At 39.0% G+C, this 18181-nt stretch overlaps 1 protein-coding gene across 1 annotated transcript in view; it reads left to right on the top strand.

Annotated features, from left to right (window-relative positions):
• Positions 1-18181, top strand: part of LOC126480717 (uncharacterized) — a 154808-nt gene that overhangs the window by 102044 nt on the left and 34583 nt on the right. The window contains exon 11 of the mRNA XM_050103972.1: positions 15356-15508. Within this exon, the coding sequence (XP_049959929.1) occupies positions 15356-15508 (153 nt within the window). The remainder of the gene's footprint in view (positions 1-15355; positions 15509-18181) is intronic.

The raw sequence follows: 18181 nt of genomic DNA, 5'->3' as shown, positions 1-18181 counted from the left end.
TGCATGCTCCTACAGGAAGCACTTCACTGCCCCTCAACCCTATGACGCAGTGCTTAGCACACTGGACTCGCATTCGGGAGGACGAAGGTTCAATCCCGCGTCCAGCCATCCTGATTTAGGTTTTCCATGATTTCCCTAAATCGTTCCAGACAAATGCTGGGATGGTTCCTTTGAAAGGGCACGGCCGACTTCCTTCCCTAATCTGATGAGACTGATGACCTCGCTGTTTGGTCTCTTCTCCCAACCAAACCCTCAACCCTGCCCTGCTATCCTTGCCCCTCCCCACCACAGCCTCCTCCTTACCCCCACTGCCAAGATTGCTTCTCGCATCATTTGCAGCTGCTCGCAATCTGGCGTCAGTGGCCAGAGGCTGTTGTTGTTGTTGCTGTTGCTGCTGCTGCTGCTGCTGCTGCTGCTGCTGTTGTTTGTGTGTTTGCGTGTTTTCTACTTTGGAAAAAAGCCATTTGACTGAAAGCTTACATTTATAGCTGTGTTTGTTGTTCCTGCCTGTGACAACTTCTTCAGTATATGGTGAGCAGCAATCAATCCATTTCGTAACACATTTAATTTTTATTTATGAAATAAGATACTGATATTTTGATCGATAAAATGTCAAAAAAGCATTTCAGTTGCTCCACTGCAAGGTTTCTGCATTGTGTATTTAAATGTTTCTTTACAGACTGTGATTGGTGACTGAGCGTTGTGTGTAAAATAATAGTGTTTGGATTGTGTAGTTATAAGTCTCTTGGAATAATGATCATTGTAAAACTCTAGATTAGTGTAAAATTTGATAAGTCTTTAATGGATGTGTTTCTGTGTGCATTCACACGTTAAAGTAAAATCTGACACTCAAATCAGTTGTTGTGTATATGTATTGAGCAGTTTGTTCTAACACTAAACCTGCATTGAAAAAAATGGATGAAAAGTACAGCTATTGTGTATTTTGGGAGTAGCAGACGATCAAAGTTAAAGCATTGTATACATCAGTTCCTGTTTGCCAGTGAACAAGGGACTTAAGATATTACAGCTTGTCAGTTCCACACCATTTGCAATGTGAGCACCATAGGCCATAGATGCAGCCAGATAAGTTAGCCCCTGCATTATTGTTTGACAACATCACGCCTACCTGTGGAATACAGATACACAAACATTTATTTGTAACTTTCTACACAATAGTAGTTACAAATACTGTCTAGTAAGATCACTGCATAGATGCAGATTGGCCTTCTTACTGCACATAGTCTCCCATAGTACTGGGTAAATCCCTGACCTGATGGTTCCAGTCCCTGGTGTGGAAGAGTGGGGCACTGAGCTGCCACACTACTGCTCAAATACATTAAACAGGTTCAAATGGCTATAGTTGACAGTAGTTACAAAGAGATGGGAGTCTGGCACAGGAACGACTAGTGTGGATATCGGCATCAAACTATTTGTCAGATTAAAAACTACAGTAAGCCAACTGTGAAGAAATTATAAGTCAGTCGAAGCTGGATTATATGGTGTCACTCAGCTGAGGTGAACACCATACAGTTGTGGAATGGAACAGAACACCTCTGCCTCCCATTGATGACCTTTGCCAGATATTGCATGTTGCTGGCTGTCAAAGCATGCTATCCAATCAAAGGTAAAGACTGCACTCTCTGCTGTCTATCTTGTAGTAGTGAAACTTTTGGCCAACTACTAAACCTGATGATCACTGTTTGGCAGTAGCAGAAGTTGTGAGAAGCAGATAGCTGGCCGATGAGATTCACATGCAAATGAGCAGGGGGGGGGGGGGGGGGGTGTAAGTTCCTGAGCAGTGCCAGGAAGTGGCATGACATTTTGGACTTCTGGCAGGCTGGCGCACTCCTAATGTTTTTGACGACAAGAATGTGTGAAGTTGGATTGCAACCTTCCCACTTCTTTTACACAAGTGGACTTGCTTGGGGTATGCACAACTGATCCTCTCTGGATAGCCAGCTACGTCAATCTCTAAAAACTTGAATGATGCTAGTTAAAGGAAGATATTAGTCTCTCTCTCTCTCTCTCTCTCTCTCTCTCTCTGTCTTCCCCCCAATGAAATAAGTAGGAACTCAAAGAATACTTTTAGTTCACTGTCTGTTTATTTCAACTTCCTTAAAGAACAACGTTAGCATTTCTCACATAAATATTCGACTTCCTGTAAGTCGCCTGTGTCACGTCACATTACACAAATTAGATACATTTACAACAAAGTTGGTTTAACAGCCACAGAAATCGTGAACATGTATTGCCTCTAACAAGTTAGTTAAAAGTTTTTCCTCTCAATTGTTCTCTTGTCACTAACAGCCAGTTACAAAATAGCACAGAATAACACAGAAGTTCCTTGGTTCTGCCTTACGCTTTCATTAAGACTTCCATGGGCGGACCGACCGACAAGTACTTTTCGGTGCCGTTTGACCGCTGTGTCTACCGTCTTTTCACGATAAACTTCGGACCTGCACACACAGACAGGTAACGCGCAGTAGATGGGGTTCCTATCTCCCACTCACATCCAAAATATCGTCTGTTCGAGACGGTGGAAGGCAGAGTGGTTCTAGAATTTTCACCGAAATTCTCAAAGCACTACATCCTGTGTCCAGGCAGTCCTACGGCATGCTACCACCAGAACTGACTTCAACTGGCGTTTGATTTCATCACAGTGAGTTTACATCTATTGCCACCTGGTGGTGGTGTATGCTACAGTTGAGTCACTAGCTCTGGACAGTTTTGACAGCAATGACATTTTTGCACCACTGATTTGCCAAATGTGAGTCTTAAATTGGGCAATCAAATTCATTTGTTCCAGTTGGACTGACAGATAGTTGTTAAAAGGTCTGCAAAAATACAAATGTCAGCTTCAGACACCTTCAGTCACACAACTGAAATATTTTGTGGCAGCCTGGCGCTTTATATGAAATAGTGGCCATGAGCATGGTTTTTCTGTCAGCTTTTTGGAGGATAAGTCCTAGTTCCCACCCCCCGTTAAAACACTGCTGCAGAATGCACGTACAGAACAGGCTTAAGCATATGAATAGATCACAAGGGGACCTCACCAACAGAATGGGCAAATAGTGGATTCCATCCAGTGTTCATCTGGCTCAAAGTGCAGTACTTGTACTTCCAGATGGGAATGCTGTGCCTTCTGGAACCATTACATCAAATTCCATTTTGGCAGTCTGGAGTTCATCAGGTCGTAGATGCTGTAATCGTGAGAAGGTTGAATGTAGTATGTGTGTTGTGCTCTGCCCTTGTGGCTGAAATTAGCGAGTGGCCTCTGCGTCATGAGTGCACGTGGGAATACATGCCGTGCCTAAGCCTATGTCACCTAAAATCTAAGCAGTTAGCATATAGGGAATTTCCTCTGCACATGCTTAGATTATGGGTTGTGTAGAGATGACGCAAGAAGCATGTGCGTAGGACATTGGCAAGGCAAAATACCATCTAGAGTCTACCTGTTGCGGAGGTGGCGTTTGTACTTGTGTGTTGTGGCTTGGCTCCGTGGAAATCTAAATACCAGCAGCAGCAGTTGAATGAAGCTGACTATAAATATCTCTAATGTTCTATTTTGAGATTCACTTCAGATATGTTGTTCTGAGAAATAATAGATTCGTCAAGTAACATTGTAAATGTTAAATGTGAGAACAAATATGGAAGTGTTTGCTAAAAAAGACAATCACATCTTTTCGTAGCAAGTTAGTGTAGATGTGAGTGCTCTTACAGCTTTCAGCACTCTGCACCCAGAGATGAAATCACATGGTGCAAGGAATGGCAACTGCATGGTCTATGAGAAAGGGACCATAAGAAAGGACTCAAGGTAAAAGTGCTCGTGAACATCAGGGAGACATCATGAGTGATGTTGTTGGTTCAGTTATGACTCGTAACTTGAGCCCCATGATACTTCTGTGTGCCTGCCTCCAAAGTATCTATCGTGGTAACACTCCTCCCTGACTGGTGTGGGTGAGAATCGTGTACTGCTCAATCCATGAGATCTGATACATTCCCTTTTCTTACAAACTATGGTTGGGCATCTCCATTTGTACACAGATAGCCACATCCTGGTGCACGAGCTCACATAGCTGTGATGTTAACTTCTCCATAGATTCATTATGACCTGCTACAAGTGATAAATACCTATAGACTGGCAAGATCAGAAATTTTGTCCAAATTTTCAGCCTCCATGTGCCATACAATCTCTTCTTCCAACTGCACGTAAGTGTCCTCCTCTGCAGGCTTCATGAACCCATTACTCATTCTGGCAATCTAATTGTAGCATCATATGACTACAAATTTTTATTTATTTATTATTATTTTTTTTTAATCTGATGTTATACTTGTTACAGTGAAATGGCTCTTGATGTGACTGGACCCTAGGACGGAGCAGGCAGTATAGAGTGGCAGTGCTTTGAAAGCCATATGATGCAATTGCATCCCTTAACCACATAAGCATTGTGGTTGTGGCAGACCAGCCTTCCCCTCAAGGAAGGTAGTGGCTGGCTCAAAGGGTCTGTCACTGTGCAACTTGTCTTGCATCTATTGTGCTGATTTGTTGCTGGCTTAGATGCATTAGTGTGTGCTAAAAATAGTGCTTGAGCTTGGAGCAATCTTGGCGATTCTGTTGTCGCTGATGATTCTGCACGATTGTACTGACGTACCTGTCAAAGATGTGTTCTCAGCTGCTTCAAATTTGCGTCTGATAGTGGCGGGGCATCACTGTTTACAGCTTGCAGAATGTCAGTACCTGTTTTGTAGATAGCTGGCACTCTTGACTGAGAGACAAGAAATATGCAGTATTTGTGCAATATACGTACAGTTTGTCATTTGTGTAGGTCATTATTTGTGTGATAGAAATATGCATATACCATATGTATTAGCACACAGATCTACCGTGGAACTCGGAATATAGTAACATCTATAACTAGACTGTGGACAGGTCACTGATCAGGTGCACCCTGATGTCCTTTCTGCAGGCAGTCTTCTTTAATACCAGGTAAATCTCTGTTGTGGGTTCTGTAGCGTGGTGTGGTCATCATTTTACCTTAGCACTGTTTTGTTCTGTTCTGTCGCAGAACGTTAGTAGTGTTTTCCCACCAGACCGCTGCATTAATAAAATCTACTTCTCTAATTGTAAGTCCAGCAACATCACCTTAAACATGAATTTTGAGTTTGCGCTGCTTCACAAATAAGCCATTTGCTAAATCAAGAAATGCAGTAGTGACATGTAAGTGCTTCAAACTGTCAAAAATGGAGTCCTTGTCGACAATAATGTAACACTGAATTGTACAAATATTTGGAAGGCTAGTGGTGTTCACCACGACCACACCATACGCAAGCAGTTCTTCAAACCTCAGCGCCAAAGGCACATCACGTCTATATGGTTCCACGAATATAAGTGCTCGTCCATCCCCTGATTTTCATCAAAATGTGTTAACATATATAAAAATGGCCCCTCATTCAAAACTAGCCCACAGGTCATAAGACAATCACTTTCCATGTTATTACTAGTGTTTTAAAATTTATCATATTTTATTTTTACAATGACTACACAGAAAATATATTTGTACAAGTTGGAAACTTTGCCAGAAATCAACGGAAGTGTTATAGTCACAAAGCACATCAAAGAAAAGAGATGCTTGTTTCTGTAGTTACGCTGGACATGTTGCAACCGCAGCAGGGTTGCATAGGCCACCATCCGTTAGTTGCTTTTCGCCCACCACTGGTGTGCTGGCAGCCTGCTTCACCGTTCCTTCTTGTAACTATTCACATAGCCTGCTCATAGCCTGTCTCCCACCCCCTTCCCCAAACTTGCACAGTACTATGGTCACAGCAGTAAGAGTAACATGCAGTGAGCCATTCGTAAACATACTTACTAATGTGTTCAGCTGCTTGCAACAAAGGTAAGCTACAGTTTCTTATGTATTTCTGTGCATGTGTAAGCATTTAATTCAGAGACAATTTTGTCAGAATTGCTTAGAAATATCAGTTGAAGATTTTTCAGGAATCATCTAATCATTTTGAAAAAATATAATTGAACTGGATGGCTGTGCGGTAGAGAATAACACTGACGAATTGGAAAATATAAACAACATGTAATCTCTTTGGCTTTCTCGGTGTGGCTGATTAATGGTGTGTAACCTTGGTTTTTCACCACCACACGTGGCATGCACCGAACATGTTTCAATCAGGAGTAATGGAAGAGTGAAGTCTTATGTCTGCACCTCATCACTTCAGTGGAATCTCAAAAATATAGCACAATGGTATGCCATCTCTTTCTACATGAAACTGGGTGAGAAAGTAACATGTAGGAAGCTTCAGCAGGGTTTCGAAAAGGTTTTGTTAAGGGCGCAAGTGTGAAAACAAGGTCTTGTCCAGGGCACAAGCGTTTCCTGAACACAAAACCAGCATCAAAGATAAACACTGCAGAGGACGACCATCAGTAGCATGACAAAATGACAACACAGCCAGAGTGAATGAACGTATGTGAGCTGATCAACAATTAAATGAGAGAATGATTACAAACCAACTGAGCATTAATCAGAAAACTGTTCATCTGATGTCGACTGAAAATCTTAGAATGGGAAAACTTTGTGCCAAAATGGTTCCCAAAAATCTCGCAAAGCAACTAAAAGACCAACGGAGACGTGTGGATGCTGATCTGTTGGAATAGGTGGAATTGAAACCAGAATTACTGAACAGAGTTGTCATTGGTGTTGAAAGTTGGTTTTTCCAGAATAATCCCTAGACAAAACACCAAAGCTCGTAATGGTGTTTGAGGGAACTGGTAAGACAAAAAATAGTACGCATGTCGGTCAGATGAAATTTATGCTTGCATGTTCAACTCCATGGGTATTGTGCATGAAGAGTAGTTACCTCCAGGACATCCAGGACAGTCGGTAAATTAGTGTTACTACAAATTAATTCTGTAAACACTTAGAAAACAAGTCTGCTCGCACATTGCTAACAACTTGATCCTGCATCACAATAACGCACCATCTCATACTGCCTTGTCTGTTGAGCAGTGTTGGATGACAAAGTACATTGCAGTGCTAGCACAACCACCATATTACCCCAACATCGCTGTGTGTGATTTTGTCATTGAGCCTTTTATTATGGCAGGCATGCTCGTAGCATTCCACGCTGAGGCAGCTTTCGTTATGGCTGTGTTGCTCGCCAAATGCTGGTGCCTGCATTCCAGCTTATATGAAATGCTTATCAGGGTTTTTGAAAACTATCAAGTGAAAAAAAAAAAATGATTCTTGCACATCTTACAGTCTGATATCTTCACTTGATAAAGTACTAACATTGTTACTTATTTCAGTTCCAGAATAATTATCCTTGTGAGCACCAAGTGTTATGCCTAAATGGCAGTGAGACGAAAAACTCTCCTTTTACACAGTAGTAATTAACTATAGAAAACTGGTGATCGGCCAATTACGCATTAGTCAAATAACTGAGCAGACAACCACTCCCAGGTTCTTTGACAGTATGATGATGCACCGTCACTGCCCCATGGTTGGAAAGGCCACAATGATGCAGAGTAGATCTGCAACACTCTTAAGGTTTTCCATGAATCACAAGTGATGGCCAGGGCACAAAATCAAAATAACACCGATAAGATACAGAACAGAAATCAACAAGCCAGGGAAAAAGTCTCTCATAAGTGTCAGTATGACAGCCACATGACACGGAGAACCACAACAGTTGTGTGGACACCTGAGCACATTAGAAGTGAAAGAGGCTAAGAAAATCACCCACGGCAGACGAATCCTCATTAATTGCAAAAGAGTGACCCACTTAAAGGATATATTGGTCAGCCAACTAATGGTCATGTGCAACCAGTCCTGTGCGAAATAAACCTGGCACAAAGTACGAGTAACTTGTTCTAATGAAATTAAGTAAAAGGAAAATAATATTGCACTTGATTTAAAGATATTACACAAGTCAGTCCGAGATACAAACAATTGTTCATTGCAACAAATGTATAAACCAGGAATGAACATGATTTCCCAATTTGCTATGAATCCCTCCCATACATCTGACCCTAAGAGCAGACCTGTCACTTTGTCTTTTCAACAGTGTCAATGCCAAATTAACTGAAGCAATTGCGTGACATCACATATTTGTAAAATTGCATTTCCCACTTCTCTGATCAACGAAGCTTCATTTCTCTTCCTCCGGATTCAGTGGCACCTCTAACATAGAGTATCAAGAAAGGCATTAAGCATTTCTGATGGTAAGGTCCATTCATCATCTCTCAATGCACTATGTGGCTCTGTGTGAATATGTGTGAGAATGAGTTTGTCGGTAAACAAATGGCATCCCTTGAGAGCAAATATCTGGTACCGCCCCTTTACGTGTATGGAAAAGGACAAGATGTTCTATTACTAATGGGAATTATTTCCAACTTTATTCCATCAGTGGGTTCTACCTCCTCAGTGACTGTCAAGTTAATGAGAAAGCTTCTTTTACTTGAATTCAGTCGCCTTTTAGCATGTACATAATTGCGAAAGGTGCTACAGCTCCAGTCTCGTATCTACATTGCAGCAACATACGCAGTAAAGGTTACAGTCAATCTGTAGTAACCAGCAGCACTTGGTATAGTCAGTGGGAGAAAAAAGTCATGTCGGCAGTTTTTGGCATTTATTATTTTTTCTCAAACTATATAATCAACAGTGTTGACGTCTATTTGAATACGAACTACACTAAGAAAAATTACGTTACAAACATTCGTCCACCTCCGTAAACCATTAGGAGAGAGGTTAAAATTTCCTGTCGGCAATTATAGTCTTAAAGAATCAAACTACCATGTATAAAACAGCTTCCAATTTCTGATTACTTTAGAAATGAGTTAAAGTATTAGATATTTTACATTAACAGTCCAGCCATAGGCAGTGTGAATGTGTGCATTCTGCAATTTTTTTCCGTGGGCACTGCTGTTATTGTGTTGGATGAAATTTCTGCACCGTTTGTGCGTTGGAAGTTGCGATTTTCCTATTGACTTACTTTTTCTCTGGAACATCTTGGGCTGTTGTTTTCCCCTGAGATCTTTTTCTGTTGCTCTGGGACATCGGTGGTCACTATTTTACCATTTAATCCTTTTCTTTTATCTGAAAAATCTGGAGCCGCATTCTCCTGTTTCACTTACACACGTATCTTCTTGTGCCAGCTTTTTTTTAACCATACTCTTGAGCTCGTGTATGGAACCTTGCTTAAAGTTACACAAAACTCAGAAAAATTGTCAATAAATTTGTTCTGCTTTCATAAGAATGAACCTAGTTTTCACATTCCTACATTATCATTATTAAATTTTAATTAAAACCAACTCTTTTTTTTTTTTGTTTTCTTGTTACACTCCAATTCTGTCCTTAAAACATTCTAATTATTGAATAAAAATGTCCCAAAAGTTTGTTTGGAAAAGTCCAAAAATTGCATGCGGTTTGGTGGTTAAGTATGTAAAGGTAAATAAAGTTTAGAAAAGGTTTGAAATTACGTGTAAAGTTGTCGAGTGCTCTTTTTTTTCAGAAACTAGATGAATGTAGTCTAGATACTTGTCACTGAGTTATGCTGCCTCAAGATACATACACAATTTCTAACTGTAATACTTGTCTTACTTTCTTACATTTAATGTAAGACTATACCTCTTAATTAGGAAATTATGACGCATTTTAAATTTTCAGGTACGTCAGTACTAATATAAAGTATTGAAAATATTGCTTATATAGGTAACCTGTAATGCGGATTTTCAGTAATTGTCTGCATGGCTCAAGAGGTACTTAACAAGTGCTACAAGAGACAGCCATCACCACATAGGCAAATCACACACCTGGCACCTCTTGGTTCTGGGCAGTAGACAGTTCTTATAAATGTGGACCACATTTTGCTTCCTGTGCCCACATCCATCAGCACGTTATATTCATATGCCAATAGTGTTACGAGCTGGGTAAACTGGCTGGGCTGATAGCAGGAAATTTAAAGGGGGAGGAACTTCATCTCATGGGGGGAGGGGGGGGGAGAAAACCAATTTAAACATTAGTGTCATGCAATATTTTGTGTAATGTAATATCTTGTACAGACATCTTTTATTAACCTGACACGTTCCATATCATTACGAATTGTCGTATTCATGATCTATGGAACAAGTATTAATCTAATCTGCTAAGGAGAATGCTGTCAACCAGTGACTATATTGCTTCCACCTTGTACTGGCCAAATGGCACAAAGGATGTACCTACAACCAGCTCAGTGAAGTTCATGAAATTATGCTTGGATCATGGTACAGCAAGTTCCATTGAGAAGACAACATTCGAATTTGGCAGTCACTATTTACAGAGAACTACGACATGCATAATTACTTTGTCATATTGACAATAGCATGAGACTGAGAAGTTACTTATCTAGATAACTTTGTATTATATTTAGGACATAAAGTGCCACACATCAAACTGTTACCAACAATTAAGTAAAGTATACCACTCTTCATAAATGTTCTTGATCATTTATTATTGTGTTGCCCATTTCTGCTGTAGTGCTGTCCTGACAGGGAAGTTAGTTAATAGGTTTAGTGTGCAATGGCCACTCATTGTTATGGACTGTAGCAGTAAACATGATTTGTTGCTACTGTCTATGTTTGGGCTGAAGGAATATTAACATTAAGTTATAACATCCCTACACTAAATTGGTGTGATGTTAAATGCTAGCTATGCTGTCATGTTCAAATCTAACCAATACCTTTGTATCGGAATATATTGCGAAAGAAATGTCGGGTATGATTTTATTTAAATACTGTTGCTGTTTGCTTCCCTCACAGCTATGTAAATTGTGGTATTAAGTCCAAATCTAACCACCAACTTGGGAATCAGTACCAATTCCAGAAAAAGAAACTATGGTGTACACCTCTTGATAGCATCTTCCTGCAAATCAGAGTTATTGTAATTTTTTATTATCAACAATGCTTCAAAACTTGTTTGTATATTTTCTAAGTCATTACCATAGCTCTTGTTTATCATTGTCATCGTAACTATGAACAGTGTTACATACAATATAGTTACTGCTAGATTGGTAGTGTTAGGAGAAAAAGCACTACTAGCATGAGACTCAAGAAAGTTAACTGCATAATGTTTGTAAACACCATTCGAAAGATGATGCCTTTCTAGTGTCAGTTTAAGTGTATTGTCTCCCTTGTCCCCCAAATCTTCCCTCATCAAACATGGTGGGATGTTCGTAATCATGGTAACACACAAGTGAGGGCAAATTAAAGTGTGTCTACAAAAAATTGAAGATCCAATTAAGAATGTGGCAAAGAGCAGGAAGACTCTAATTTTGGAAATGTAAAAGTGAGGTTCTACTGTGTGGTACTGGCTCTTTAAGGTCAAATAAGTTTGTCTCGTGATGATTTGCGTGGATACCATTACATCCTACTTCTTTATTTGTAGTTACTTTATAGAGCACTTTCTGACAATTGTCCAAGTCAGTGTCCAACATAATTTATTTGGAATAAATTCTGTAGCCTAGAAATATATAGTTAATCGGAGTAATGAATGCTGTTTAAAATTTCAATATTTCATAATAAGTCATGAGTAGAATAGTTAATGTGAAGTGCCTTCTCTGATTTTGTATGTTGTCCATGATCTTCCATGTATAAGCGCAGTGGTTGTCCATTGCTTGACATATTTAGACTTACGTAATAAACATCTCTATAATTTTAAAATATTGTTTGTAGTATTAAATTGTTACAGCTGGTGGTTTTACAACTGATACAGAAGAGGTCTTGTTAATGAATTATTAGCACAATGGGATTGTGCATGTGTTCTGATCCAGTATAATGATTGCTGAGATACGATGTGCAAATCTGGATGGCACTGAAGGTTGGGAGACAAGTTTTCATTGGATGGGTGTGGGTCTGGTGCATGTGGTGGTAATTCATGACTAGATTCACACTCATCCTATGAGAATTGTCAACATCGTCTTTTACTTGACTGAATTGTACATGTCTTTACAATTTGGTTGTTACACGTTTTCCTGCAACATTTCTAGCATTGTTAACTAGTAAAATAATAAATTTGAAACTGCAGTTGTAAGCGCTTGAACATTAATTCCATCACTTCAACGTCTCAAGTTTTACAGAGAAAGACAAAAAATGACACATGCTAACAAAAAATGACACATGCTATTGTGGAATCAGATTCCTTCATCCTGCAAAATAGCAATAAAAGATTGGATGACACAGTGTAGTTGAATTTTTTCTCTTCTATCTTGCTTGGCTTATCACTGTTGGAGTTTTTTACTTTACTCCTACACACTAATTTCCTCAAATCCTATCCTCTCTTTGCTGAATGTAAGGTTCTAGTGCTGAAAAATAGTATGTGTTTCGTAGTTTAATTTTATTGTTCATGTGATTGATGTTGCTATGCCTTGAAAGGTGCTGCATAGTAGCCAAAGAATATCACATATGCTCATGTGAAAATTATTGGCTTTCATTTCAAGCCAATATTAATTATATCTGTACATACAATAATGCTACTTTTTGCTTGTATTAGTAATATTGCAATACTTTAACAGTAATTTTTTGCAGCATTTTTAGCTACCTTGCAACTTCGAAGTGATACAGGTGTTAGTGATGAAGTTATGTATTTGTCCCATAGGTAGTTTGCATGATGATGTGGAGTGAGTGAGTGTGACAATATCTACACATGGTATATATGTATGGCTTCATTCTGGCTATTTATGTGGCACTAAATAGCACAGTGACTTATATGTAGTAATCATAGTCATACTAAATCTTGTTGACAAGTTACAACAACAGTGCACATAAAATTTTACTGTACACCACATACTACCAGTATTTTACTAAATATTCCTATAAGGAGTCAGAATTGCCCAGGAGAAATAATTTTAGATTATTGGTGAGATTGAAAATCCACTTCAGTTGCAAATGATAATTTTTTTTTTACTTCATGATTAGTTGAAGAGCCCTGTAGCCCAATCATTGGGCATTGCATTAACATTACAGGTAAAACCTTGGTTAACAGCAACTTGCTCTCATGGTTGAAGCCATGGGTGTGGGATGGGTGGGCCAGTTAATTGCAAAACCTGCAAGTCATGGCTATGTGACATTAGGAACAGCAATTGAAAATGCTACGCTGAAGGGAGACACACACCTTAGATCAAAATCAGAAATACAAAGATGCACATGTACGTGCTGCAGCAGCGAGAGGGGCACCTGCTTTACCAGTGCACAAGGAACTAAATGGTGAGGCCTATTGGCTTACTAGCTGGATGTGGTGGCCCAGGTGATTGACATATGAACTGGTGTGAGTGATGAAAAGAAAACCACAAGAATTATAAGTACAGGACTGTCTACTTACATTAATATTAAGACCCAGACAATAAAAATGAGGCAAATAATAGATTAGATGTCATTATTGTTCTTCGTTGCTTGTCCAAGATACTGTATCATATACGGGTACATGTTGAACTGCTTCAGAACCACAGGCAGCTTTAGTAGTGGGTAATGGGTAATTCCCATTTTTCTTCTAGTGCTGCATGTGTGCTATGCTTCAAATTATGATGGGTTCTTTATAGGGGGAGAGAACTTTGCATTAATGATAAAGTAAAAAATAACAAGAAATTGTCTATTTTTACAAACTGTTGTGTAACTTGAAATTTCACGCATTCTCTTGTAAAAATGTTAATTTGAAGGCAGCAGTTTCTCATTATTACTAACTGATAGTTATTTAATGTTGAAATTGAATCTTGACTGTTTTCTCATAACACTTATTTCGTGTCTAACCATAAAATGACCACTCCTTTCCCATGTAAGAACTGAACCTGACCTCAGACTACACTACAGATTAAGTTGTCACCAGAACCATCATTTCAGAAAATTGTATTGTACAAACATTGAAATAAACATTCTCAGTGTTCTGTTGTACCACCAGAATCATGCTCTGTGACTGATTAAAGAAGCACATTTGGGCATTTATACTTATACTTGTCTACAACAAAGACATGCAGTTTATGTGTCACGTTGTCCAATTGCCTATGTGTTTGAAGAGGCCCTTACAGGGAGGTGGACAAAAATATGAAAACATTGCGAGTAATGCTTCCTTGGCTGTAGATGCAGATGTTAGCCATGCCTGCAGTTGGTGCTGTTGTATTTCACCAAGAACTGCGCCTGTGCAATTCCATCAATAGGTTGAAAATGCCAGTCATGGTCAGAACAGTGTTCTGTGTAGTGAGTGCATTATGCCGGAGCTAAGTGAATGTGAACGTTGGCAAATTGTGGGTGCTCATTTAGTGGGTCCTTCCATAACAAAGGGTGGGCCCCATTGTTTCTCTGCAGAGTTGCATTACTTCCAAGGATTATCTGATCATTTTGGCTGTCAGGTCCATCCTTGGGTACAATATTTGTTTCCCCATGTGGTGCTGCACTCAAAGACTACAGGACCCCTGTTCACACAGCTTCCATTGTTCAACATTGGTGTTGGGAGCACCAGGATGATTTGTCACATCTCCCTTGGCCACCATCACCAGATGTCAATAAAATGGGCCTACAATACCAAGGTTAGGAAGAACAGTGCATGATTGCTATCTACCTCCCTCACCTTTATCTGAACAACTTGCTACTGTTTCGCAGGAAGAATTATGAGATTCCCTTAAATCATATTGGACCTGTACTTCCGCATTTCAAAACAAGTGGATTCTGTTTTGAATGCCTACGGTTTTCCTACACCAAATTAGGCATGCTAATATATTGTGCATTGGTGTTTACACTTTTTTTTCTCCACACCCTGTACAAGATGACGGGATGAGAACCACTTATTGTTACTGATAATTTCTGTGCAGTCTAAACTTTTTCCTCTGAAGATTATAACATAAGGCAATGATGAGTGGAAATATGTAAAATGTTGATTTGCTTATTTGCCAAATTAGAAACTATGCATAGAGCAAAAGATGCAGAACATAGTTATTTAAGAAACTCTGGAACACGTTCCTTCTAATTTTTAAAACACTGGTTTGGTATTTGGGAAGCAGGCTTCAAACACCTGCCTGACCACGCAGATTTAGATTTTTCAGTGGTTTCTTTAAACCCTTAAGTCAAATGCTGGGGTGGTTCCTTTGAAAAACCAGATGAGGTCCTTCTTCATACCTTTTGTTTCTTAATGAAGTTGAAGTTCCATCTTCCTTTGTTTTATAACATGCACTGATAGAATTAGTTACTGTTGTTTTTTTAGTCAGTAAGTGTAATTTGTAATATTCTACAGGTCTAAGCTGATGAAATTTGAAATCTAAGAAAATATTCCAATGCAAGTATAATTTGTGGCCAATGGATGTTTATTTGGATACATTTATGTTACAGTTATCATTTGCTTTGGCAGTAGCAGAGATCACTCTGGAATTTGAGCACAGAGATTTACACTGGGGTAATGTGTTAATAAAGAAGACATCAGCAAAGCATATTACTTTCAAATTAAGTGGAAAGGAATTTTCAGTTCCATCAAATGGAATACAGGTATGAAAGAATCAATATTTTATGAATAGTGCAATGGTAAATGTGTAAATCTGAGAATGTCTTAAATGAGTTTCAATGAGTGGTTGGAATTTTAGTGCTTAAGATTTCTTTAAGTGATACTAAATGGTAGGGAATGTATGTCAGTGTTAGCATGTTGAAGGTTTAAAGTAATAGCACTACATGGTGTGGTAACATCTTGGCCCTCAAAGGTTGGTGTGCTGTTGTTGAATTGCATGTTTCTGTCAGCCTCTTAGCCCTGACTTCCACACACCTCATGCCAACTCTTTCATTTTCATAAATGTAGTGTCCAGTCATCCATAGTGTGATTTTAGAATGTGCACCTTGGACCAGAAAAGTAAGGTTTAAAAAATTGTATTTTGTCTCTAAGTATGGATTCCTTGTATCAGTTTTGTTCTGTTGTCCTTCATACATCACTAAACTCCAGTAATTCGGTTTATTGCCACACGTGGGTAGGAGCCGTATGTTAATTCATTGTGAAAACAGAAATGAACCACCAAAAGTGAAATTTCTAGGAAAAGTGATAACTTAATCATGATGAAGACTCTGCACTGATTCTGCTCATAGTAAAAAAGGTCAACGTAAACTGTTCAGCAATGACAGGTATGTTTTTCTGGTTGCTGCCGATATTAGTTAACACACACGTTACATGCAGCAGAATAGCAGTAGCTGTCATGTACATATACTACATTGTCATGTTAGTAATCTTTTATCAGATATTAATATTGATGAATAGATAAGTTGTTCTTAGGTCAGCATAGATTTTCTTTTCCGTGATATGCTCTCTGAAATACGGGGTCATCTTTGGATTTTACAGTACGCAGATAATAGCATCAGATGTGGGAGAGGAAGTTTTTGCTACTTTCCTCTGCTTCTCTCCTCACGGCAGTCTTTGTATGGGACGAAGTGCACTAACACGAAGTGCACTAACACGAAGTGCAGACAGCCAATATATAGAGAGACTTTCTATTGTGGATCACCTGTGCAGTGGGTTTATTTGTATTTGCTGTATTACTTTCATTTATTTTTTTGTGCTTGTCCATAAAACACCAAAAACACCGATATCCTAAAATTACAATCAGTTCTGATGATACACTTGAGAGTCCAATGTTCGATAGTCACAATGGCACAGTTATTTGCTACAAGCAAATCTTCCGGATTACAGAGTTCATTCAAACCAACAATTGTTCAGAATCCTGTCTAGCCTCACATTGACAAAGTTTGTAGGTGGTGTTGTCTTTAGTGGCAAAGGTTAGCCAGTGTGGTTTTCTTGGTTTCCTCAACATTGTCCAGTGATGACAGTCTTCAAGGGGGCATCTTACTTAATGTGTTAAACTATAGCTTTTCATTAATTTTTTTTTAATTTTTATTCTGAATGCTCAATTGACATTCATTTTGTGCAAACATTGCTCAAGTCTGTGTGATGCATCACCAATATAGGTCATACCTGCAAACTCCCCTTTTAGGAAAATAGTTCTTCACACATTCACACACTCTCTTTACTAAATAAAAACATCATTACGTAATGCTTATAGTGTGTAGTTTTCTTATTAAGTGTTTTATAGTTGCAAAAACAAAACAAAAAATTCTCTCGGGTAATTAAAGAAAATTTCTACTTGCATACTTCTGAGACTTGCCTATAGTGGTTCATTCTTCCTGGTAATAAATTTTCGCATTAACTGCAAAATAATATGTAAAACACAGCTCTAATAATTCTGCCAACTTCATTATTTCACCAGCTTGGTTATTTCACCAGCTTGGTTATTTCACCAGCTTGGTTATTTCACCAGCTTGGTTATTTCACCAGCTTGATTCTCACCTGTACTGGGCCGCCGACCGGTGTGGCAGAGTGGTTCTAGGTGCTTCAGTCTGGAACTGCGCGACTGCTACAGTTGCAGGTTCGAATCCTGCCTCGGGCATGAATGTGTGTGATGTCTTTAGGTTAGGTTTAAGTAGTTCTAGGAGACCGATGCTCTCAGGTGTTAAGTCCCATAGTGCTCAGAGCAATTTTTGTACTGCGCTTTTTAAATAACCGTTTCTGTAGGATGATCTGTATACTTTCTTTCACGGGGACATTAGTGTAAATAGTGGCAGTATCTAAAAATGCCAAATTAACATCATCTGGTAGTTTGATAACTGTCAAATATTTTATGAGCTCCTACTTATATTTTACACGAGTAGAATGTTCGAATGTGTATGTTTGCTTCAATTTCTTGTTCAGTATTTTATTTAGTTTATAATTTGGGGAAGTAATGTTAACAGTTGGTCTAATTGCTTTATTTTGCTTATTTTAATTTGGGAAGTTATAATGTACTAAGGGTTCAATGTTTTAACGGCTTTCTGTTCTTTGGGTCAGGAGGAGGGTTGTGTTATCAGGAAAATACTGCATTTACCAGATTTCGACAATTTGTCATTCAAACAATCAGGGTCGTCCCATATTCGCAGATTAAAGTATTGCTGCTGAGGTTAATGTTTCTAAGTATATAATGGTCCTCTACATTTACAGATGAAGCTTTGGCTATTGAGGTCACGTGCAGATTTATTTTGAAGAATTTGGTAAGGCAGGGCTGGGCAAATGATACTCACCTTCGAACAGGCTCGGGATTTCCCAATACGCCGAAGCACTCGGTTTCAGTGTTGACGTTGCTCGAGCAA

The sequence above is a fragment of the Schistocerca serialis genome, chromosome 5 (genome assembly GCF_023864345.2).
Source record: "Schistocerca serialis cubense isolate TAMUIC-IGC-003099 chromosome 5, iqSchSeri2.2, whole genome shotgun sequence".
NCBI classification, from domain to species: Eukaryota; Metazoa; Arthropoda; class Insecta; order Orthoptera; family Acrididae; genus Schistocerca; species Schistocerca serialis.
The sequence above is the reverse complement of the archived record's forward strand: the minus strand, read 5'-3'. Positions and strand labels throughout refer to the sequence as shown.